Source organism: Cryptotermes secundus, unplaced genomic scaffold (genome assembly GCF_002891405.2).
Source record: "Cryptotermes secundus unplaced genomic scaffold, Csec_1.0 scaffold280, whole genome shotgun sequence".
NCBI lineage: Eukaryota > Metazoa > Arthropoda > Insecta > Blattodea > Kalotermitidae > Cryptotermes > Cryptotermes secundus.
This window is the reverse complement of record NW_019720566.1, coordinates 1,863,518-1,889,244: the sequence shown is the minus strand read 5'-3', so window position 1 is coordinate 1,889,244 and position 25,727 is coordinate 1,863,518. Positions and strand designations below refer to the sequence as shown.

Below are 25,727 nucleotides of genomic sequence, written 5' to 3'. Positions count from 1 at the left end.
ATAAAGAGATTGAATATCAGAGTTTGAGTATTTGCATTATAACATGTTGATTTCCCATTATAGGCTGATTACATTCTATGTGTTGTAGATGAATTATTGTGCTTTTCTTTCATCTTATGGCTGTTTTCCCTTGTCTTCTTTAGGATATAAAGATTTCTTAATGCAGGTAACTTATTCTCATTTTGGCATTTCTTTTATTTGGGGAAGATAAGGTTTTGCTGCTCAAAAATAGTGGAATATGTTAAATGTTTCATTTTGATTTAATTGTGATCATATTCACCTAATGGAGCATAATTTTATTTTCACACACTGCACATTACAGATCTGAATTAACTGCATTTTTGCAAATGAAGTTGCATTGCAATACAGTTAAACAGTATAGTTAGACAAACTCTACTGAATAAACCTGTCTTCTGGAATATAATGTCATACACTTAGTTGACTGATTATCAATTAGCTGCATAGTGTTACATTCCAGAATCTGGAACACCTCATAACCACTGCTGTTATAATTTCAAATCTTACAAACTCTCTTTTAAGAGCATCAACATCCCACATGCCAAAACCTTCCACAGGACTAATCCTGAGCCAGTTCATTCCAGTTCACATCCTATTTTTTTAAAGATTCATACCTAATCCACTATGAAACAAAGAAATTTGATTGTGATTAGTTGTTATATTGTACTTATGTATCTTCATTTGTGTTTGTAACTAATCATGCCTTTGAGTTGCATCTGGTGGGTCCATTGTAGGCATGTTTATTTAACATGTACTCAGTTGTCCAAGATTTTTAACATGTTCTGTACTTAGTGTAGAAAGTGGAGCTCCACAGGTTCTACTCGTATGTCCAAAATCAGTAAACAGGTTTTCAACGAAAGTTCTTAACTTGAATTGACACACAAATTTCACTGAAGAATGAAAGTGTAACATAATTCACTATTTTAATGGAGAAATAAAGGAATAGAGCAAAGGTATGAAAGGGATAAAGGAAAGACAAAGAGAAGAGATTAAGAACGAAGATATGAAAGAAATAATTTTCTGTTGAATTTTATGTCACTTTTCTGCTGGTATGATATATATGCAATGAAATTGAAGGTAAAAGTACTTTCCATTCTTCCTTTGTTAGTTATAAGGTATGAAGTTTCATGCCTAGCATTATTTTATATTGCAAGAGTCACTTCTGGTTTGTCAGTTTTTATGGGACTACCGTTTTTAACGGTAAATTTGCTGGAAACTTCTTGAAGTTTGAAGGCCTAATTAAAATTGATAAAAGTGTAACTCTTATATTTTTAAACTCCAAGCTATTTAAGAATGTGTAAGTTTTCTCCATAATTCACTCAGCTTTGGAAGCAATTATAAGCCATCAGTTATGTGGGAAAAAAAAACTCACCGTAAAGAGTCAGGTTTTAATAAAGAACTGCAGTGATCGGTTGATGTTTGTTTATTAATTTTTCTGTAATAGAAGGGGCTTTATCTAGTAAATGTATGTTTGGCTTCAAAGACAAAGTTCTGGCGAATTTAAGAGAAATTAAAGAAAAGGAGTATGGATAGTTATGTAAAGAGGATATTCATAATTTGTACTTTCATCCATTACCCTCTGAATGATCAAATCTGGAAGGATGGCATAGCATAGAGAAACCCCAGAGAAAGAAACCACTTAGAAAATCTTACGCATACATGAAGACCATACAGAAATATGTTGTGGACATGTGAACTGAACTGAAATGTTTCAGGATAGACTCAGTATCTGGCTGTTCTAAATGTAGATTGACTGATTACACACAGAATTTTTACAGTCAGTCTCTTAGAAGTAAACGTGATGTAATTCTTTCTGAACTTAGCAGTTAGAATTGGAGAAGAAAGAAAACAGTCTATTGATTATATTTGTTATATGCATTAGGGTAAAAATATTTCCTGTGTAGGCCTTCTCTTGCCTTTCTTGTAGCTGTCTCCAGTACTTGATTGCAGTCAATATGAGCCTCTTCACAGTCTGCATGCTACAGGATGAATGCACTGAAGTTCCTGCAGCCTGAGCCATATCAGATTCAACCCACCGTGCTTTTGGTTTATGGCTGAATCGTCATAAACAAGAAGGCTTATAGTAATCTGCATGCAAGTGTTCATTTCCTCTTCAATCCCAGTTACAGACAAGGTGCTGTGGGAGAAGGTACACATGGGGAAAACGTAAGTATATACAGATTATGAAGTCTTTGTGTCTCACAATGGACATGGTCAAAAATATTTACAAATTGTATGCATGAGTATACATATCATGCTGCATCAAAACATAAGAAGTAATGAAACTGGATTCATGGTGTCAGAATGTTTTCCGGCTTACACAGATGATTTGTATAAAATTATTTCACAACTTATTTACAAAAATGTGCCACTGAACTATTGTTTTGTTTGTTGCGTGATGTGGTCATTGTTTTGAATCAGTAACTTCACTATGTCAGCTTCAATAACATTTGGATGTGTACTGGCATCATAACGTTTCACTGGTTTACCATTCCGTGACACCAGAAACTTCTCAAAGTTCCAGCGTACATCATTCACTTTGAATGGTGAGTAGAAGAGGCTGTCTTTGCTAGCAAATCCATCCCTTGTAGAGGGGCAGTGTTTCTGGAAGCCAAACAGATGTTGAAAATTCAAAGTATATTATAAACCAACTGAAAGTTTCCTAAGGAAATTTATTTTAATTAAAGATGGGTGAAGCAAGTGGAAATGGTGGATTTCTTAACTATGAACTTCATGATTTATACAGTTCACATAATATCATTAGCACACTCAAATCAAGGAGGTGGCAATGAGCTGGGCCTATAGTTTGGATGGAGAAAACAAGAAATGCAGAATTTTTTATGTGGAACCTCATGGAGGAGGCAGATAATACCAATATGTGTATCAGACAAACAGGAATAATGAAAAATGCATGGGAAACTTAAGATCATGGATATACAGGAAGATGGACTGTGTAGATGCAGGTGAAGATGTGTGACTAAACATAGAGTGGACTTGTAAATATGCAGAGAGAAGAGTAAGGAAGATCAAGGAAATGATGAAAGAATTTTGAGGCCTGTATGGGAATTAAGTAACACTCCCTAAGGAGCTGAATCTTCAAGAAGCCAGCAGTTGCTCAGCCTCTTATGAAATTCCTAGCATTTTATGTTACTGCCACTGGTGCCTATGCTGAGCCAGATGAACCCAGTCCACAACCCTCCATCCTGTTTCTCTAAGAACCATTTTGATATTATGTGCCAATCTACTTCAGATATATACAAAACTGTAATTTTGCCTGTGGTTCTGTATTGGTGTGGAAATTTGTCTCTGACGTTAAGGGAGGAACACAGGCTGAGGGTGTCTGAGAACAGGATGCTGAGGTTTAGACCAAAGAAGAGTGAGGTTGGGGAAAACTGAATAATGAGGAGCTTCATTAACTTGTACTTTTTGCTAAGTATAATTAGGATGATCAAGTTAAGGATTAGGTGGGCAGGGCATATGGCACGAATGGGGGCTAAGAAGAATGTATATAGGATTTTGGTGGGGAAGTCAGAAGGAAAGAGACCTAGATGTAGGTGGGTGGGTAATATAAAAATGGATTTTAGAGAAAAAGAGATCATGCGGTGGTATGGACTTGATTCATCTGGATGAGGCTAAGGACCAGTGGGAAGCTCTTAGCATGGTAATGAGCTTTTGGGTTCCATTAAATGTTGGGAAATTCTTGAGTAACTGCACAACTGGCAGCTTCTTGAGAAGGGTTCAGCTTCATGGGGTTAGTTTCTATATTGTAGTCTTCCTAGAGGTCTCTTTCCTTTAGTGTTCCCTACATAAATGTTGTATGCTCTCCTCTTGTCTCCATTCATGCTACATATCCTGCCCATCCCATCATCCTGACTTAATTATTCTGATATTTGGTGAGGAGTACAAGTTTTGAAACCCCTCATTCAATTTTCCCCAGCCTTGTACTACTTCATTTCATTTATTCACCTTCCATAAATCCTGTCAAGAGTACATTCTCATGCGGATGTGGAGATCGTCCTTGTTACAGTCACAACTAAGGATTACAGTTGTCATCCAGTAGTATGCACATTTGTATAAAATACTGATAAACATATACAATATAATAAATAGGTTAATTTTAGTAGTAAAAGTAATGGCAAACCTTATACAATTTGTACAGTTTTATGCAAGTCTATTAATTAAAATTTCAGTAGTTAAAACATAATGTCATTAATGAGTTTTGTATAACATACATTAATTATATAATAAATTGAAATAAAGACTAGTATACAGTAATATAAAAATTGTGTATATCTAAAATAAGCATCTAAAAACCAGAACACAGACTGATAACCTTGTGTTTTAATTGTAAAGCTAGAAAACTACTCGCACCTTAAAAAGATTTATAACCAAAATATTCCTGTAAAGAATAAAAAGAATGTAAATATAAAAATTGTTTTAATTGTATCTCAAAACTCTTAGTGTCACTCAATATATCCTTAATATATTGTGGTAGATTATTATAGACCTTTGTTCCTAAACAGTAAACTCCCTTTTGGTATTTACTCAAATTTACAAGAGGCTGATGGAGATTATTTTGCTGTCTGGTTCATTTCTCTTTGGCCCAGATAGTCTCTTGAGTACACTGTTCTTAAAAACCCTCACTATATGTTCTTCCTTTAATGTCAGAGATCAAGTTTCACACCCACCAAGAACTACAATCAGAATTATAGTTTTGTATTTTTAAAAAGCAAACGAAAAGACAAAAAGTTTTGAACTGAATGTTGGCAGGCTTTACCTAAACTTAATCTGCTCATAATTTCCTTAGGAATCAAATTTTGATTTGTTACTGTAAGTGCCTATCACATTTTCAAAGAATCTGTTAGCTGTCTTTATGTTGTGATTTTGTCCCCACATTTTGCTGATGAGACATGAACATATACTTATTTTTCTCTGTGTTTACTTCTAGACTAGTTTCCTTGCTAGCATCTATTAGAGCTTTCATCTTTTTCCTTGTCGTATTTGTGTTATTCCCGCCAAAAATTAATATCATCAGCATAGACCAGGAGTTGATGTGTCTCACTCAGCTTCAGTCCTGCCTGGTTCTTTTGGATCTTCACAGTGGCATATTCTAAAGCAGAGTAGAAAAGCAATGGTAATAAAGCATCTCCTTGTTTCAGACCACTTTAAATAGGAGTCATATCTTTACATTATGGTAACAGTGTGAAGGTTCATCTCCACTGAAAAAAAATTCACTACTGGAATGATCATGAGATAGTTTCATCTCCCATCTGCTTCTTGGATTTCCATGTTTAAAAAAATCTATGCATTCCTTGTCTCCCCTAACCTAGACCCAGTCACAAAACCAACTTGCTGTAGTCCCCTAGATTTTGCTGTCTATTAGCTAATTTCTTTTAAACATTCTGAAATTATTCATTACAGATAAGTTATTTTATGACTTTGCTGTTGATTTGGTATCTTGCTATGTTTGTATGTGGATGTGTGTGTATGTGCATGTGGGGGCATGTGCGCACACATTTTTATCTATATGCCTATACTCGTAGGCCACTGTATTTACAACATCCACATTTACTTCTATGGGAACCATAACTCATGACCAAATTCTTCATTTCAAGATTTAATTTGAATAACTGCTTTTTATAAGATCGTAGTGATATCAATACAGACTATATTTAAGTGGTTCTGTATGGTATTATTGTCATAAACTTTTGAAATCATTTACTTTGGTTCCAAATTTTGTGAAAATTGTTTAATTTGGTAAAGAATACCAGCTGCCAGTCACCGGACTGAGTTTGATAAAGAGTGTTTCTTGATAGTTTGACCAAATTTAATGGGTGTATATTCTTGCTTATAATAAGCAACTGTGATTTGGTAAAAGAAAAAAGAGATAGTATGTACCTTGAGGAATGTGTAAAGAGGTTCTTCATTGTCACCATTGACTTCTATCTTCTTGAACAACTTGAAGTTTGGAACAAAACCATTCCCTGGCCGAACGTATTGGATGCCATTGAAGATTTCGGTTGCGTTTGCTCCTGGTTCTTGCTGAAATGAGGTAATTTATAAACCTGAATTACTTGTATGTTCATATGTTCTATAACTTTAGTGAACATTTAGATGTACTTGGTGACTGATTTTTGCACATTTCTTAGCACTATGACAAAAGTAAAGAGTAGAACAACATGCTATGGTATTCTGCTCTGTTGATAATAGCAAATGAGCCACAATGATGATGGAGGAGGAGGAAGTGTTTCTGCATTTAATTAAGTATTATGTCTTTTAAGATGTCTCAGTGGGAACCTACAGCTTCACCCACTGGCCATTTGACTACAGGGAAAAGAGCCCCTGGTACCTATTGGATAAGGAGCTAGGTGGTCCCTGAGCCAGTGGGAATCAAACTCCAATTCCTTAGTCATCCAGCATGTGATGTAGTTGCTATATTGACTGGGATACCCTGACTCCATTAACAATAGCAATGACAACAGTAATAATAGCATTTGTTACTGGTGTGCATCGTTAGCATTGTTATTTCAACATGCACATATTTTCAGAAGTAGAGGGATGTTCCGTATTTTATTTTACGTTAGGATGAATTTTGCACACATTTTCAAACATTATGAATTGATCCTTTTCCTCGATGATGTGATCTTCTTTCAACAATTACTCGTGCAGATAGGTTGCTTGTTACAAAACTCAGATGGTCAATATTATGATAATGGCAACTGCCTGTTGTGTCCTATCCTAAGCCAATTTAACCCAGTTCACATCTCATTTCCTCTTATAATGTATTTTAATGTTTTATATATATACATATAAGTCTCCCAGATTATCTGTTAATGTATCTAGCCAAAATTTATATGTACATCACGCTTCTGCCCACATCCATTTCATGTTTTTGATGTGTATGGAATAACTCAAGAACGATGGGATGATTTTCTTTAAATTTTATATTCAGGAGTTTTACTAAGTGTATTATTTTGTTCTGCAAAAAATCTTAACACTTTCTTAGATAATTAAACAAAAGGGAGCAAATGCCACAGAATTAAGTGTACTAAACATACATTTCCTGTTGCTTAATTGGAGGTATGAAGGGTACAAATTGTGAAACCCTTTTTCATATTGTTTTCTCCATTCCCTTGTTAGTTCCCCTCTCCTGTTTCATTGGCACATTACTCTGAGACATCTTAGGAGGAGAAGCCAGATGAAGTTGTGTACGAGGTGGTATCAGAAAATTCCCGGATTATTATTGTTGCAACTGCCTCGGTGAAAGAAGATGAGAGGGGAGGCCAAGGTCACACTTTCAGACACACATTGCATCAGTCTGCCACATGACACCGCTCTGTGAACATGCATTCTTTTTACATGAGTGCTTTTTCATCTTCGTGTTTAATTTTGTCTGTGATGGATGGCAACATTGAGCAATGTGTCTGCATCAAGTTTTATGTGAAACTAGGCAAGTCCATGACTGAAACCCTTGAAATGCTTCATGACTCTTATGGAGAGGATTCTTTAAGCTGGACAGCTGTCTTTTAATGGCACTCACGTTTCAAGGCTGGTCAAGTGTTGGTTGAACATGATGAACGTTCAGGGTGACCAAGCACCAACAAAATGACAGAAAAAAAAATTGATAACTCATTCATGAAGATAGTCGCCAAACAATCCATGAGCTTGCAGACACCGTTGGGATCAGTAACAGTTTGCCAGATCTCAACGGAAAATTTTAACATGCGCCACATTGCTCCATCATGACAGTGCACCCACCCACATGTCCCTGAAAACCACAGAGTTTTTGACTAACAACAACATGGTTATCAGTCCCCATCATCCCTACTTGCCAGACTTAGTCTCCTGTGGTTTTGCTTTGTTTCCCAAATTGGAATTGAAACTGAAAGGATGATATTTTGAAACAGTGTCTGACATCCAGAGGGAATTGCAAGCAACACTTGGAAGCATTAAGGAAATGACTTCTGTGGTGCTTTTTAAGCATGGGAAAAGTGATAGGATCGCTTTATATGTTCCCAAGGAGATATTTTGAAGGAGATGGCAGCCAGAATTGAGTAAGCTAAGTCAGCATTTCTTTTTTGACCTAGTACGGGAACTTTCTGATAGCACCTTGTATGTCTGTCTGTGGCAGTTGCTGACATCAAATGCTTACATTACTATCAGGCAGACTTACCAACCCAAACTGATTGCATGGGAAGCCAAGCACCATAAAGTCCTGGTGGTTTGATTGAAGTGCATTCATACCCAGGTAGTGGTGTGTTAAGGCTCAGTAGGTAGCCACATTGACAATTAGCACCACCTGCACAGTTTTATTTGTTTAGAGTTACCCTGCAATGTTGCACTTTTCTACAGAGTGCCTGAAATGAATACATACAGCTGAGGGTGTGTATCAGTGTGCATGTTGTATCTCTGAAACTAATGAATCAATTTAGTTGTATGGAGAATGTAAAGTTGTAAAGTGAAATTAATTTTAATTCATACTGGTACATTATAACCCCCGTAGTTTCAATTTTATTTTATTGGTTTTGTATAAACAGGCTCATACAAAAAATTAGTTCATACCTCTCATGTGCCATGACATCCATAGTGCACTTTGCTTCCTAACAATAGATTATATATGCAGTAAATGAAAATATTGAAGAACACACTTGGAAGAATGTGTACTGCATAGGATAATATGTTTTTGCTCTTATTTGAAACTCTGGACTGTGTGTGTTTTGTTGTCTATGGTGTCATTTTAATAAGCAGAAGTCTGCTGTAACTGTTTGGTTTCTCATTCCTGTAAAGTTAAAATTGTCCCTATTGTTAAGCAGATATTCTTAAAAAGTACTAGATGGAGATAGCCCACAGCATTAGTTTTGTAGGAGGCTGGTTGGGCTCCAGAGCCAGTCTTGACCATGTGGAGAAGAAAGCTCTCTTGGTCCAGCCAGGAATCTCCAGCACTTCCTCATTTGTCCAGCCCATAGCCCATAGCCTATCATCATGCTAACATATCTTTCCTAGCTATTCACCATTTATAATTCTGTAATGGGGGCATGCGGTAGCATAGTGGTTATGGCCTATGCTACAAGTTGGAAGGACACGGGTTCAAATACCAATTAGGTCATTGGATTTTTTCAATGGCCCTGGGGTCCACTTAACCTCTAACAGAAATGAGTACCAGGAATTAAATAAATAATTTTCCTGGGGAGTAAAGCACGGCTGGCTGTAAGGCTGACAACTTTACCGCCATCTTTGAGCCGATTGTCTAGATAATGTGGGACCCTCAATGTGTCTCAACCCTATGGGCCTTCATGGCCTGTTACAGGGATAGCTTTACTTTACTTTTTTACTTTTTAATTCTGTAATAGTGCAGGAACTTTCCTGGCATGTGAGAGAGAGACAAGAGGACACATTTTTAATTACATACATATTCAGGTAAATAGAATCATTGCTCCCTTACCTTGTCTCTATAGTCAGAAAGGGTGATATTCTGGATCCCCCACAAATCGGGCAGGGTGTAGTTATGGATGCTGTCTTCTATCAAGTCCTCATCATCACATTCTACTGATGGTACTCGTTGCACTTTGCCACGAGACTCATGCAAACTCAGGAGCAGTAAAGTTAAAATACCCCCAAGATACATTACTCCCTCAAGTATGATATAGTCTTTTCCTCTGAAACAGATTTGAATCGTTGAGGGAAGTCATGGCTCATATCATGGTACTGTTTTAATATTTACATAGAATAGTAAGTGAGGGAAACTAAACCAGTTAGGATATTGATCTCCTGCAAGGATTTGAGTCAGTTACACTCTGAATGCAAGCCAGATGCATTACTGAGGTGTTGTGTCACATAATAAGGGTCAAGATTAGTATCAGGTTTCCAACATAGTATGGGAGCAAGTTGTTGTATGCCATATACAAGCATACAAGTATTTGGAATCTAAAGACAGGCTAGTATTGGTTAACACTAAACCAGATGCAGGCAAGCCCTTGGAAAGAAGAAATGACGGTATGCCCCAGACCATTCAGGATGAATAGCCTTAAGGAGGGAGCAATGTAGCATGTAGATCCATTGGTATGCATCGGCCATGAAATGGAATATACCAGGGATGTTTCTGGGCGATGGCTTAGTAAACATATTCCTGTTGCTAGACAGCAGATTCTTAATAATGCAAAACTGGAAGAGCTGTGTTTTATACACGGTCAGTGGCAAGATATTATAATCAAAGGACAAGGTTAGAGCTTAGTCAGTTGATGGTTCAATTCTTTATGTGTCTGTAAAGAGAGCACATGAGCGCATAAAGGTGAAGAATCTACATTGCTAGAAACCGTTGCCAGGGAATGGCTTGTGAAAACACAGCAGGCTGGAATAAGCTTAGCATGTCCTGTGCTGATTCGTGAATTGTGCAGATAGCGGTGGCTCTCTAATTACTTGTACTTACGTGTCGTGTGTATCAGTTGTCAATAAATCCAATATCAAATATGGAACCCCGTCAATAGTCACCCATGCTACGTGACAATATTGCCAGTATGTCATACTAAGTAGCATTGAAAGTAAGAATGACTGGTGAATAAAGAATAGGAAGTGGTCAGGGCATAATTGAGATACTATCTCAATTTGAATTTGAATCGAGGAAATGTCGAAAACCGTGAAAACTCAGGACAGTTCGTGTCCCGACCGAGATGCGTACAGAAGCTTCTCGAATACGAGTTCTGAGTGTTACCGCTGCGGCAGCCTGCTTGGTAAGCCTTCTACCAGTATATATAAAAATATGTAAGGGTGAGATGATAGCACCGAAATGAGCAATTTCGGGTTACCATCGCAGCATATTGTTGAGTGTTAACATGTTGCATGATCGTAAGTTGTATACTATGTTACGAATGAGCGAGCAGTCTTTGTTTCAGTGTGTCGTGTCTGTTCTGTCAGTATTGTGACGGATTTGTTCAGAGGACTAAGCTATGGAGCCAGAAAAGCCTGTTGCAAGGTAAACATTCCGAACACGTCAACAGTGGAATTTCGGTTGCTTGTTATCGAACATTCTGGTCTAGAAAACCGAAATTAACGGCCGTGGGGATTTTTTTTAATTGTAAGAAAAAAAATAAATATAAAAGAGGCCTAGGCAATGCCCATCCAGCCTTCTGTAGCACATTCTAATAACCATCTTATTCTACAATATAATAGCGGTGGTCCCGCAATTATTAATATAGATATTGACTTAAATCTGTGTATACTGTAAATAATCAGTGCAATTACTTCTTTTTACTTTTCTTACATATCTATTTTATGTAAATATAGGAATGTTGTTTATGAAGTAACAGATGCCTAGCAGAAATCTTTTTTCTTCTAGCCTTAAGAGCTCTGTAAGAGCCCATCACCACATTCGCATTCGGCCGTGGTCACAATGTTAAATCTGTATAGGCTTGCTTTCAGATTGGTGTGTCCCGCTCTCATACGGTTTATTGACATGAAGGCGCGGTGGTTCATTTTTATCTGTCGGAACCAGGGAGACGAGGCTTTCCTGCAGTACCTTTCAAAGTAGCTTTCTTCTCTGTCCCGTTTGGTGGTTTGACAAAAACTGTGAAGTTCTTCTTCGCCTTTCATTTTCCACTGCGTTTTAAGATCTGCAACTGGTAATAATAATTGACTAACTCTGCCTTCTTCGATTGCCTGCTTTGCCTCCAAGTCGGCCCTCTCATTACATTAACTCCACAGTGCCCCGGGATCCAGTAAAATTGTTTTTTTTTTCCTCGCGATTCCAGTCTCTATTTCATCTTTTAGCATGTGTGTAATGTGCGATGTGTTGCTTATTATAATGGGGTTACTAATGCTTTTTAACACGCTTGCCGAGTCCGAGAAAATCATGAAGTTTTCGTTGCGCTGACCACGTGACACCATCTATCCGCTAAAGTTGGCACTAACTTCGCCGACAAGCGGCGGTCGTTCGGTCGGTATAGTTCGCTTGCGGACTAAAGCCACGAATAACTTCTTTATTAAGACCGCCACAACACAACTGTATCAAGGTCAGTGCCTGGTTTTGGCTCTGCTACATGTTTCGGCTGTTAATAGCCATCATCAGGCAAATACATGGGTAACATATATACACCACTGAACTGCAGTATAAATAAAATTGGATACAATAATATTAATTATTATTAATATTAATAATACTTATTATTGAGTCGTTCTTTACATTCCCTATAGGACGGACAATACTTTGTAAGATGAGACACCGACTAAATACACGTACGAATTAACATTAATATTACTACACATACATCACGAGCCTCCAATAACAGTTTTTATACACAAAATATAGAATACTCCAGTTTGTCCATGGGAACGAAACAAAATCACAAAAACCAACGGCTGACTCGATGATGCAAAGCATCAATCGAAGAATATTTCCCTTGTTTTATACTACAACTTTTGTTTTATATAATCTAATTTATTCTATTTTTACGTCAAGTATTTTAATATAATTAATATTATTGTATCCAATTTTATTAATATTGCAGTTCAGTGGTGTATATGTATATATATATATATATTAGCCATGTATTTGCCTGATGATGGTTATTAATAGCCGAAACATGTAGCAGAGCCAAACTAGGCACTGACCTTGATATAGTTGTGTTGTGACGGTCGTTATAAAGAAGTTATATATTATAACACAATATGATGCATGAAATGAAAATTAAAGCCACGGAGTTTGTATCGAACATTTCAATGGGCGCGTATTCGTGACAACGCATTTGTGACAAAGGAATTTCCATGGATACCAACTAACTTCTATATAATGAGCTGAGGACACTCCTGACTGATACCCCGTGTGGTAGCGGGGTCGAATACCACCACCGTAGCCTTGCAAGTCATAGGAGGTGACGAAAAGGGAAGTCTCGAGCCTGAGACAGTAAAATATTGTAACGGAGTTTCTCAAAGCGTTTCTATGCAAGGGCTCGGTAAACGCGTTCCAAAGTGCCGCAATGGAAGATGTGTCTCAATGGACGAATGTTATAGCTCGTCTGGCAACAGCGCGACAATGAACTCGCTGGCTAGGAATCACGTGACTTGTGTTTTCTGTGTTGTCCTTGTAAAGACTATATAACGAAGACCTGTTGTAGCTTATATTAGTTCAGAGTGCAGTGTAGAGAGTCCAGAGACCTTTAGTGTGTTCCGAGGTTTCAGGATGATCGAACAAGAAACGACAAGAAGACTTCATGTCGATCTGAAGTGCTAGTTCCTGTGTTGAGATACGTTGCTAGGAGACGGCTAGGGAATCTGAGAACCCTAGTGCATATGCTACGGTGAACTGTAAATTTTGTAAATCAGCGATAACGCTGTATTAATTGTAAGGGAAATTGTAACCGAACTGCTAATAAATCCAATCATCCGAACTATAACCCGCTATTTTCGTCACGCGTACAGCACTACACGGTACTCGGTGCAGAGAATGACTGCGCTGGCGAAGGCCAACAGCAATTGTAAATGACAGACCCGTCCTCTTGTCAGAGAGAGCGCCCCACATCAACAAACCAGCAACTGTCTGACAGTAATAAAAATCTGGTCGTAAGCCCCAGATGGGTTGTTTATTCCGGGACAGACCGGCCGACTGACCGTCAGTCGTAACATCAGACTCAGACTCAGACTATGTTAACGGACGTTGAAAAGTTTATTTTATGTGTTACCGTTACGGTCATCTTTAGAGTGATATAATTACCTATACTTACGACTTGTGAGTATCCAATAAACCGACTCACCAATCCAAACCCCGTTTATAAGTCACTGATACACGTGACAGTATTGATAATATTTTGATGTGGATATGTAAAATGTCGTATACCATTCAAATGAGACAGTTTATAATTGTCTACTTGTTTGTTAGTCTTTGGATAGAACGTTAAACGTCGACCTCGGGGTAACATGCGATAACATGGAAACGGGACTGGGACTGGAAATAAGTGCAGCAGCAAAGCTTATATAACGAACGTCTGTTAAACTAGTTTGTTTTCAAAACACCCAGTAGGTATGATTAATTACTCTGCATGTTGTTGGGCTAATTTGTTTTTCTTTTCAGCTCACTGTAAATACTGTTCAACATGAATTCCTCAAAACATGGTTCCTCACACAAAGAACTGGTATGGCAGACTTGATATGAAACGTGTAATCATAAACATTGTACAAGAAAACATTATTTATGGTTGCAGTGTAATACTGTAGGTGGTATAAATGTGTTCTGTAATAAGTAGACGTCGGGACTTCCTGTACAGAAATGTAAACCTGCCAAAGTCTTGTATGGAGACTGCATATTCTGAAGTGGAATAAAGACTTTCACTTTCTGCGTATATCTTGCTTGTTTGGAATCTTCGCTTTACACCTTGCTATTGTCCTTCCTCACGCGTGTGGTTGTGAAATGTTCAAGCTGCTTTGGAGTCGTCCAAGGTTTTCCGGACAGGTGTGGTCACACTAAAGAGAGCCGTAAACAAGATGTACGAGTATGAGTACTAAGCTTACCCTCACATTCTTTCAGAATTCTCTCCAGGCGAATACGTGGATAGTATCTTCAAGGAGTACATCCTATTATGTTAACTTATACACGTAATTTATTGTTTTTCTGTCTCAACACAACTATCGAAATCTCGTTCATATTTACTGTGTATATACTGTGTGTACGTGTGTCTTAATTGTATGGAAGAGCCGGTCACGGTAGCCGAGCGGTCTAAGGCATGTACTGTCTTCGCTCGTTTGGAAACCGGGATCGTGGGTTCGAATCCCATTCAGGGCATGGATGTTTAGTTTGTGTGTGTGCGTTTTCCTGTGTTTGTCTACAGGTAGAGGCCTTGCGACGAGCTGATCACTCGCCCAAGAGTCCTACCGAATGTTTAAGATCTAGAAAAACCGAAGTGAACGGAGGAGTTCATGGAGGAAGGCCTAGGCCCACTGGGGCTGTAGTGCCAAGGGAGTAAAAAAAAAATTGTGTGTATGTGTGCTACATGTTTCGGCTTATAAAGCCATCATCATGCAGTATGCACTAACAGTTCACAAAGTATTGAATTGCGTTTTATTACGACATAAGAACTATTACTAATGTACCTGACATTACACATAGTTAATATGTTAATTATAATTAATTAACTATGTGTGAAGTCATACATTAGTAATAGTTCTTATGTCGTAATAAAACGCAATTCAATACTTTGTGAACTGTTAGTGCATACTGCATGATGATGGCTTTATAAGCCGAAACATGTAGCACACTGCCATACCATTAAGACCAATAAACTCAATATACACAGTAAATGTGAATGAGATTTCGATAGTTGTATTGGGATGGAAAAGAAATAATTAAATTATATGGATAGTATCTCATAATAGGCCACGACAGCTTCTATCGGTATCATGCCATCGTACCACCGAACAGGTTGGTCTATCGTTAACGCTCTGGACGTGTATTGGGGGATGCTGGGTTCGAATCCCGGCTGGAACACAGACTATACTGATTTTCTTTGTGGTTTTCTTAAAACCCTTCAGGGAAATACTGGGACTGTACCTCAATTAGACCATGATCTCTGCCTTCCAAATCCTTTTCATTTGCCTTACTCATTTTTCAGTCTGCCATTCGACACTATGTAGCCTGCAATACTGAAAGCGTCTTTATGTAGCCCAACACAGACCGTCATACTATCGGACGCTATACAAACCACACAGACCTGAAATCGTGCAAGAAGATTTGCTCCGTTCACGGAGTTAGCGAAACTGAAAGTGGGGTGTGGTGCTTGTACGTTAGTTTTCTCGTAAAATTGATGAAAAGCAATAAAAGTCCAGCTTTAGTGCAGAATTCTGCTTGATTTAAGAAGTTTTACAGAATTCTGTTTGGAAAGCAAAGCAATAATATCCGTAGGAAAGGAAGCTTCAAGTGGATCCTATGTAATTATTGTTCATATACTAAACGTTAACTCCTTATTTGCCGTTGGTCCAAGTATAGCTTCTGTCAAGGATACATCGCTTCGTCATTTAACAACTGCAAATAAAGCAAACAAGTATAGCCAGTTCTCGCTATTCATTCGTAATTTCCTTTGCCAGAATGCTCCCGCGAAAATCACAATAGTTGGAAAGTGTACTCCAGTTCGGAGTTTTCAAATGCAATTTTTGCAGTTTTCTATATCACTGGCCCTCACATCCACTTACTGTAACTACAAACCCATTTTCGATATAACTAATCAACAGCAGATATACTACACTCGAGAGAGCAAACGGTTTGTTTTGATAAAGTCAATAAATATCTTGATAATATATATTTTTTTCTTATTGCTAGTGGGGTGGGTATAAGTCCCTTGTACTGCGGCTACTTCTGGCCTGTTTTACCAGCCCCAGATGATAGGTGAGGGTGATTGTAGAGCAATTGGTGGAATGAAGATTGGCAGGGGAAACCGAAGTACTCTGAGAAAACCTGCCCCAGCGCCACTTTGTCCACCACAAATCCCACTTGACCAGGCCCGGGGTCGAACCCGGGCCGCCGCGGTGGGAAGCCAGCGACTAACCGCTTGATCTATGGCGCGGCCTTGATACTATATTACACACAGCTTTAAAATGCGTTTCCTTGTATCATCACATATTCCCTGTCGGAAAAGTTTTGAAGTGTAAGTAGTACTGGTAGAATTTAACGAGCCCTATTTTTTACGTCAACATTAACTTTTCGGAAAACCATGCCCTCTTTTGAGAAATCTAATTAAACTGTGTTCGATCTTCATGTAAATTGCCTTATTTTTACTTAAATTAATTTGATATATTCGTTCTATACCATATATCCCCGAACTCCTAAATGCAAATCACTGACATATGGAGAACATCTGAATAAAATTCTTTACATTTCACATACCTTCAATATCCTTCGTGCATGCAGCTTCTCAGGTTGCTAGAGACACAAGACTAGGCAATCGCCAGACAACTCCAGAATGTTATATAGCCTCCCCTCTCTCTGCATCCGTTACAGAGTTAAGGTCACCTCATGTTATGATGGCTTCTAATATGATAATGCTCTCGTTTCGCAATTTGTCCTTTACAGTGTCAGAATCTCCATTCTCATAGCAGTCTGCGAAGGCAATATTACCCTGTAGTTGATGATCTTGGTGCAGAAATGCTATTTGGTTTTTTTCGTTGCCATTTTATTTTAAAAATGAGTTTTTTTTAGTAAATGTATGAACTAATGTTACTTTAGTCATTTACAGCAAGTCAACGGGATGTTAAAAAATTTTCATAAAGTAGTCAGTTTGTACTTCTTTCCAGAAATTTATAAAATGGATATATATATATATGCATATTTGCGCCAGACCTTTTCAGTGCAAATTGTTAGTGACGTACTGGAAATGAATATAAGCTATTGCTGTATCCACCTAGACTGGCTAAGTACAAAACGTGTAACAGTCACATTTAGTTATTTGGAGGTTATTAGACGGCACTGTACCAACAGTAGAGATTATATGTCCTATATGGTTTAGACAAAATTAAAGCATGATCAAGTATACTGAAGTAGAATTAGAAGCGGCCAAGACCTGTTTCAAGCCGGTCACGGTAGCCGAGCGGTCTAAGGCATGCACTGTCTTCGCTCGCTCAGAAGCCGGGATCGTGGGTTCGAATCCCACTCAGGGCATGGATGTTTCTGTGCGTTTTTCTGTGTTTGTCTACAGGTAGAGGCCTTGCGACGAGCTGATCACTCGCCCAAGGAGTCCTACCGCATGTGTAAGATCTAGTAAACCGAAGTGAAACGGAGAATTTTATGGAGGTAGGCCTAGTCCCAAATTGGGGCTGTAGCGCCATAGGAAAAGACCTGTTTCAAGATACTATCTCGAGAATAGGCTGGGCGATTGAGGGAAAATATGAATTACGCAAGTTAGTTAGTGCACCGATCGAAATTCGAAGAGAATACAAGTCAGTCGGGTTATCACATGAACTAAACTACTCATCCGTGTCCGTATATACACATTCATGCGAAGGTAAAAGTGAAGATACATGCCGCACAACAAAGGCATATTGTCTTCTGTCTTTTGGGTGTTACACTAAATGTTCTCTCTTCGATCCGTCCCAATATATTAGGTAGATGTTCAAAGCAGACACTTTTGTTGGGGACTTACGGTACTCGTTACCAACAATCACTGTGCTGGCAAGAACCAGCAGCAATTTAGCAGTCAGGGAATTGCGAAGAGTTGTAACAAATGTTCCGCCTACACAGAAAGACGGATCCCTTCCCTCGTCAGAGAGTATGCCACACTTCTGAACATGTGTACATTTTTAGGACAGAACAAAAATTTGATCATAGATCTCCAAGAGACCTGAAGCCAAGAATGACTGTGCTGGCGAGGATCAGCAGCAATTTGACCGACCGAACAATATTTTCTTCATCTGAGAGAGGGGAGGAGGAGGAAGTGCGATGCTGTTCTCAGTTAAACGCCTATACAGAAAGGTGAACCCTCCTCTCGTCGAAGAGAAGATCCCGTTGCCTAGCAAAGTTATGCGTGGGACACACGGATACAGAAAGGAAGGAGTTTGCATAAGCCTACTTCAGGAAAGTAGGCTAAAACAATCACAATTAACGTTAATATTTAACCGAATTAGCCGATGAATTTTATAGATGTTCAACACAGACAATACAGTCTCTATGTAAGATTTGAGGCTTTCACGGCGGTGACTATGAAGAAAGCAGTCTTCTGGGATTTGGCACCGTGTATATGTGGTGTTAACCGACGTTTCGGAGGAACGTATCGCCCCCATCTTCAGGGTTGAAGAAAAAGTATAAGTAAATCTGCAAGCGACAACACCGTAGGACACGGTAAAGCAGACTGCTTTACCGTGTCCTACGGTGTTGTCGCTTGCAGATTTACTTATACTTTTTCTTCAACCCTGAAGATGGGGGCGATACGTTCCTCCGAAACGTCGGTTAACACCACATATACACGGTGCCAAATCCCAGAAGACTGCTCTCTTCAATACAGTCTCTGTCAGAGAGGAGGAGGAGGTGGTCCTTTCCTCTCCTCAGTCAGAGCCGTGAGAGCGCTCACACTGAAAGGCCGATCCCTCCTCTCGTCGAATATGAGACCCCCTTGCCAAGCAGGGGGGGGGACTCACAATAAGGAAGGAGATCGCATAAACTTAATTTAGGAAATTAGGCTAAAAAGGGTTAAATGCAGGGTGACATAACCTCTCAGACACTTTCATAGTTCGCATTGCTACTATTAGTGGGCAGTACACGTACCGTATCTAATTTCTGCTACTGGAGGATAGCACAGATACTAAAGCAATCGCGATAATATAGGCTTTGAGGTTCTCACAGAGGTGGTTATGAAGAGTACAATCTTCTGGGATATAACGCCGAGTAGCACGTTGGAAGTCAACTGACGTTTCGGAATAACATCTCTTCTCAATTTTCAGAGCCGAACAACAAGCCAAGCAAGAAACTAGCGTGAAAGCAGGTGGCAAGCAAAGGCTTATTTTTCGAACCTGAAGATGGTGGCGATATTTTCCTCCTGAGCATCACTTGACTTTAACGGAATACATGGCATGATATCACAGAAGACAGCACTCTTCAATCCCGATGTCTCTACTTTTAGTCCAACATACTGCGACATGTTGTCAAGTGTATGGGTGTGACTGTAGATGGGGTTTGGAGTGGTGAATAGATTTACTGACTACTCGTACACACACTACTTGGAACTACAAGCAATTACAGCACTACTGCTACAATTCACCATAGCACCCGCTAAGCCCTGTTCCAGCCTGCTGTGTCTTCACCATCCATTCCCTAGCAACGGCTTCTAACAGTGTAGATTCTTCGGCTTGATGCGCTCAGGTTTATATTCACAGCCTCTCGTGCATAACTCAACTGACAACTGAACTCATTGTCAAAGTCAAAGTCACATTGTGACTGACAGTCAGTCAGTCAGTCAGTCAGTCAGTCAGTCTGTCAGTCTGTCTCGGTGTCAAGCCCAACCTGGGGCTTATGACCAGATATTTATTACTGTTTGACAGTTTCGGTCTTGTTTTTGTGGGGCACCTTCTCTGACAAGAGGACAGGTCTGTCTTTTGTCAAAGTCATTGTCTGCAGTAGTAAGTCATTTGTCATAGTGTAAAGGATATTTACATTTTACATGTTAAACATGTTAATAAATGTATATAAAATATATACAGGGCCTCTGTCAGTTTAGGCTCAGTATTGCAGATTATGCCCTATTTCTAGTAGCTTCCGCTACAACGGCAGTCTAGTCACTTGAACGGTTGTATGCTTGCCCGCTGCCAAGTTCAAGCCTCTTATACTTTCTATGTCGGGATTCTCCTTGAACTCATTGCTTCAAATGTCCTGGTTATAACTTCTTGGCACGGACTACATAGAAAATACCTTTCCATTGTTGCATTTGCATTCTTTGCAGCGGGAACGTGTTCACCTAGTTGTTTCCCAGAAATGGACTGCATAAGCCCCTTGATTAAGGTTCTGCTGCTCTAGGAACATGTGTTGTTTTCAACCATTACCCAGCAATGGGTCTACACGCTATGATATATTTCTGTGACCTTCAGAAAAAATTGTCATTTGTTCCTGCATTTACTTGAAATGTCACACATATATAATTTTAGAATTTACCTAAAAGTGAAAATGCGTGGTGTGAACACGTTTCGTACCAATTGTTATGTATTTATTATCACTGCTATCTTGTGTTCAGCATAGAAATATCACATGTGTGTAAATTCCTTAATTGCAGCACATAAACAGAAGGGATATAAAAGTAGAAAAGAATACATCCAAGTTGCACACCCCCACATTTCCGTAAGTACATATGCCAAGTTTCAGCTGTCTGGTTTCCTTGGTTTTTGAGTTAAAGCATTAACACACAAACACACACTGTCATTCTTTTGTTAAGATGTAAAAGAAATTGAGTGATATATAAGAACCACATTTTCTTGTTCAAGAAAGCTGCTTTAAGTTCTTAATGTGGAACTTATGTCAAGGTAACAGTAATTTGCAATATTACACAAATTACTTTATCCAGATTTCCATAAATGCACATCTGTCATGCTCTGAGGTCAATGCTCCACTACATTTGTTATGTAACACACTTTAAACAGTTAAAATACAGAATTTCATTTAATTCTGCTCCAGATGTTCAATTATGTATGCATTAATTTACAATAATTTTGTGCTCTCATGAAATAATTATGAAGAGTGAATAATGCTATTTCAGACTTATGATGCTTATCACATTAATTACTGAGGTTCAGAGACATTGTGTTAATTATATTCTTTATGGTATTCATCCTGTTGAATATAATTCACTAAAAGAATATGATGGCATGTACTGTCTTTGCTCACTTGGAAACCGGATCTTGGGTTCAAATCCCACTCAGGGCATGGATGTTTAGTTTGTGTGTGCGTTTTTCTGTGTTTGTGTACAGGTGGAGGCCTTGCGATGAGCTGATCACCTGCCCAAGGAGTCCTACCGAATGTGTAAGATCTAGAAAAACCGAAGTGAATGGAGAAGTTAATGGAGGTAGGCCTAGGCCCACTGGGGCTGTAGTGCCAAGGAAAAAATTTAATGTTGTGTAGACTGCCTCAAAATCATATTAATTTAGTGTTAATTATATGTGTCAGGGAAAGAAAGTCAGTTAGTTATAAGTTACTTTCAAATGCATTATTCTTTCATTATTTCTCAAATTTCTAAACTGCTTCATATTCTTGTATGAGTATTTATTGGCAGTATTAACATCTAATGTGATGCCATTACAGTTCTTCCCCTACCTTCTTTACAAATATATAACCTTAAAGGAAAGTGGTAGGATGTCAGGATGTGGATGCATTCCATCTGGCTCAGCATAAGGTCAAGGGCAGGGTGCTAATGAATGCAGCAATGGACCTTCTGGTTGGACAAACAGTGAGAAATTTCTTGACTGCCTAAATGAATATTACCCTCCCAAGAAGGTCTCCACTCCATGTAGTTATTTAATATGCATGGGTCACATAGTAGTTAAATTGCTGAGACCCAGAGAAAGGCACAAGTTTGTCTTAAATGCAGCTTCTGTCTTCTTTCTTTTTGTTTTCAGTTAATGGAGCTAACAGAAACAAAAGATGCACTACTGGTTGTTTTATAGTTTTCCAATCATATGCTGGGATAAGAGTAATTGGATTGATCATGTAAACAGTGTCTCTTTGAATGATGAAGATTCTAATTCTGATAAGCTACTTCTGGATGAACTGTATATGAATAATGATACCTTTCCTACTGTACCTGTGTAGGATTTTGTTGACACAGAACATCACAATACAAACTCTATCTTAGAACAACAGTGTATCAAGAAAGACTGCATGGCTTGGCCATGCTTTCTCCAAGAGAGAAATGGTCACAAAATTGGATCATAATAATCTGATGACAGGGATTTTTGCAAGAAAGGAACACCAGAAAAGTGAATTTCATAATATGGTCAATATACTCAACAATGGTACATTGTAAGCCTATGTTTTGTAATCTGAGATTTGAGGCTCTCATGGTGACAAGCATTATGACTATGATCTTTTGGAATGTGATGCCATGTAGTTTGATAGATCTGTTATTGCTCTCTCTGTATTTTGCCATTTCATTTTTGGGCATCCAATGTTTTTTTTTCCATGTTATTTATAGAGTAAAACCTTCTGAGTACTTATCTAGCACAGGTTTTCCCAACAGTTTTGAACCTACAAGGGCTTGATCTGCATGGATAATGGTGTGTATGAACAGATGTCATGCCAGTCCACATTCATTCAGATTTGTTGAAGAAATTTTTACTGCAGGTTTTAACTCTCTCTCTCTCACACACACACATTTGCATGTGTGCATACATGAATTTAGAAGCCATCACAGTTAAAATTTCTAGCAGTGAGATGATTTTTCTTTTTGTATGAAGTACATGACTGTTTTCTCTTCTCACATACCCATGTATTCATTACTGGAATATTATAATTGTACATGATGGTACAATAAACAGCATGTCCTTTTTTATAGAAAATAACTTTTTCACCCACTAACACAAGGATTTAACCATACTGTTTTAAATCAGTGGTTGTAACCTCTGGTTCCCCATTACACACCAGTGGCAACAATTATTTTTGTCTGGTTTAACCACAGACTTATCCACTACAGTTGAAGTCTGCAGATAGAACTGTGTACATATGCCTTGTTGATGTGTGTTTATCACAATGTTCAGCAGAATATAAACTGTTCTGATGTAATGAATGGCTGGATAAAATATTGTCATGTGTTGGGGTGACCCTTGACAGAGTTTTGGATAACTGGATTTATTGACCACTTACAGATCATAACTGCAAGTAATTATAACAGTCTCACTGAGTTATACACTCCAAATATCACTGTAACTACAGCATACATAAAGTCTTCTCTGTCTTCACTAGTCATTTCCTGGTAACAGATTTTAACACTGTCTGCTCATGTCTTTACCATCTGGCACATACTGCACAACTCAACTGTCTTCATTTCATCCCACTTGTAAGTCCTTGGCATGGACCAACAGAAAACACATCTCTTTGATTGTTGCTCGAATTGTTTCTCTGGAAACATGTTTTGTTTGTGAAGCATGTAACCCAGTAATGGCTCTGTATATTTGCTTATCTCTTGGACATTGCCCAGTAATGGCTCTACATGCTACAACATGTACAACATCTTGCAGACAAAAGAGGAAGTCTCTGTTGCAAATTAACAAAGGAGGCTTTATAAACAGGGCTCCAGAAATGTGCTCAAGAACATGGATTGATGGAAACTAATGGCAAAGTATATTTTTAACCTTGGTCTAACTGTGCTGGTATTAAAATAATGTAATAAATGATTTAGTATACTATGTGAAAAGCACAGAAAGAAAAATCAAGAATGTAATATTTTTATTCCCTCATTTTAATATTTAACAAATTAAGGTAGAGTTCTTAAAAATCTTCATGAAATTTATCTGAATGAGGGTTACCATGAGAGTATCAGCAAGTGGATTTTGTTATGCAAATATTAGATTCTGTATTTCTAGGGTCTTAACTACGGTCATGAGCACAGGTAAAATGATGGTTTCACACATGGATTTGTAAACTTCACTTTCAAGGCTACAATGTTGATCAGAAGATGACATTAAAAGGAAACTTGGTTATAATTCAAACTGGATTAAAATTATATAACATTTATTCAAACAGTGTAAAAAAATATCATGGCACAAGAGAATAACCTTTTCAGTTTAGGTTTCTGCTTTTAAATGAATCTATAATATCACACCCAACACCTCAATTCTCTACAAAGTCTTCAATTTAAATTCTTTGTAATACATGATTACAGTGAAGGGCATATGCATATATATATATATATATATATATATTCTCTTCATATAATTTTTGTTACAAGTACAGCTTAGTATTCCTTAAACCGAAGGAAAACAAACATACTGCTCCAGAACTAGTAATGAAAATCTGTAATTTTATATAATGTTCTTCATTAATTTTATAAATCAAGATCATTAACTATTAGTCTGAATACTCAACTCTATTCCTAAATCTTTCATTTCACTTCTCAGCCTGGAAGACAGATTATATGCATTATGAGCTACACACAGTATGGGATGTATATTATTAATTAATCCAAATATTTTAAATATCATTCATAAAGTTATTGTTCTGTCAACCATTTCCTTAAATATATGTTGAGCAATGTTTCTAAAACTTGGGGGGGAAATAAGGAAAGAAAGGAAAAAAGAAGTGCTTCTGAGTAATGGAGATTAAGGTGCAGGTTGAATCAAATTGGATCCTCTTATGTTCCCATTCTCTGATGACAGTAATTCACTAAAGAGGCTGGTTCTTCTTGCGGCTGTGTCAGACATAGGTGTTTATATAGCACAGTGTTCCTGCCATACTGTAACATTCATTTCATACACATTAACATGGAGCAGCAGTGAGCTTGTGAGATTGCATAATTACAGAGACCAGTTCTATGTGGGTTTTTGTGATGACAGTGATGATCTTTATGTTTCATAGCAACAACAAACTTCTCTACCAGCTGAATGGACAGCCATCAGCTACCTAAGTGACACTCTGTACCATTAAGATTGTTCAGAATCACAAAATTATACGTAACTAGCTGTACCCGGCCACGCGTTGCTGTGGCAGATCGAGTGAATTGCTTCCGCTCCGCGAGTACGACGACCTAAGTTTGATCTTCTGCGAGGCATTATTTGGATGAACTAAAGCAGATTGATTGCAATGAAGAAAAAGAAAGTTATAACAAAAACATATAAAATTGCAAAACATTAAAAAAGGAAAGAACACAAACTGGAAAACAAAGAAACCAAAAAAAAAAAAATTAAAAATACTAACGAAATATATTTCAATTCAAACACAGATCAATCGACACAGCTCACTCCCACCGCCAATTGCGCTGAAAAATAAGGAGAACAGTTAAGAAAACGAAATGAAAAACAATGAAAAATAAACTATACTCACAAAATGAATGACGTATAAACTGTTACAGTATATTAATATTGAGTACAATTAATATTTTAACAACCAACCAACCTGTCACAGGTGTGACATATGTCACACATGATTTTAACATCATAAAGTCTTAAAATACCTTTTTATTGAGTGACATATTCTTGATGTCTTTTAAATTGTTGCATTATTTACGTGTACTTTGATAATAAGAATATGTCGCGTGTTACCTATGTAA

The 25,727-nt window shown here is 38.0% G+C and overlaps 1 protein-coding gene across 1 annotated transcript; it reads right to left on the bottom strand.

Annotated features, from left to right (window-relative positions):
* Positions 1-241: 241 nt before the first annotated feature.
* Positions 242-16,986, bottom strand: LOC111868487 (glutathione peroxidase 6). Its single transcript, XM_023859172.2, has 5 exons — positions 16,880-16,986; positions 9,461-9,674; positions 8,192-8,317; positions 5,917-6,060; positions 242-2,622 (listed from the first exon to the last, which is right to left on the bottom strand). Exons 3-5 carry the CDS (start codon positions 8,258-8,260, stop codon positions 2,395-2,397), a joined length of 441 nt encoding a protein of 146 aa, XP_023714940.1. The 5' UTR covers positions 8,261-8,317; positions 9,461-9,674; positions 16,880-16,986; the 3' UTR covers positions 242-2,394.
* Between the last annotated feature and the right edge of the window lie 8,741 nt (positions 16,987-25,727).

Coding starts and splice junctions, on each gene's coding strand:
- LOC111868487 (XM_023859172.2), bottom strand. CDS start 8,260: ATGAATGCACTTCAATCAAACCACCAGGACTTTATGGTGCTTGGCTTC. Junction 6,061..8,191: donor CATGCAATCAGTTTGGGTTG/GTAAGTCTGCCT, acceptor ACCTCATTTCAG/CAAGAACCAGGAGCAAACGC. Junction 2,623..5,916: donor CTCTTTACACATTCCTCAAG/GTACATACTATC, acceptor TTTGGCTTCCAG/AAACACTGCCCCTCTACAAG.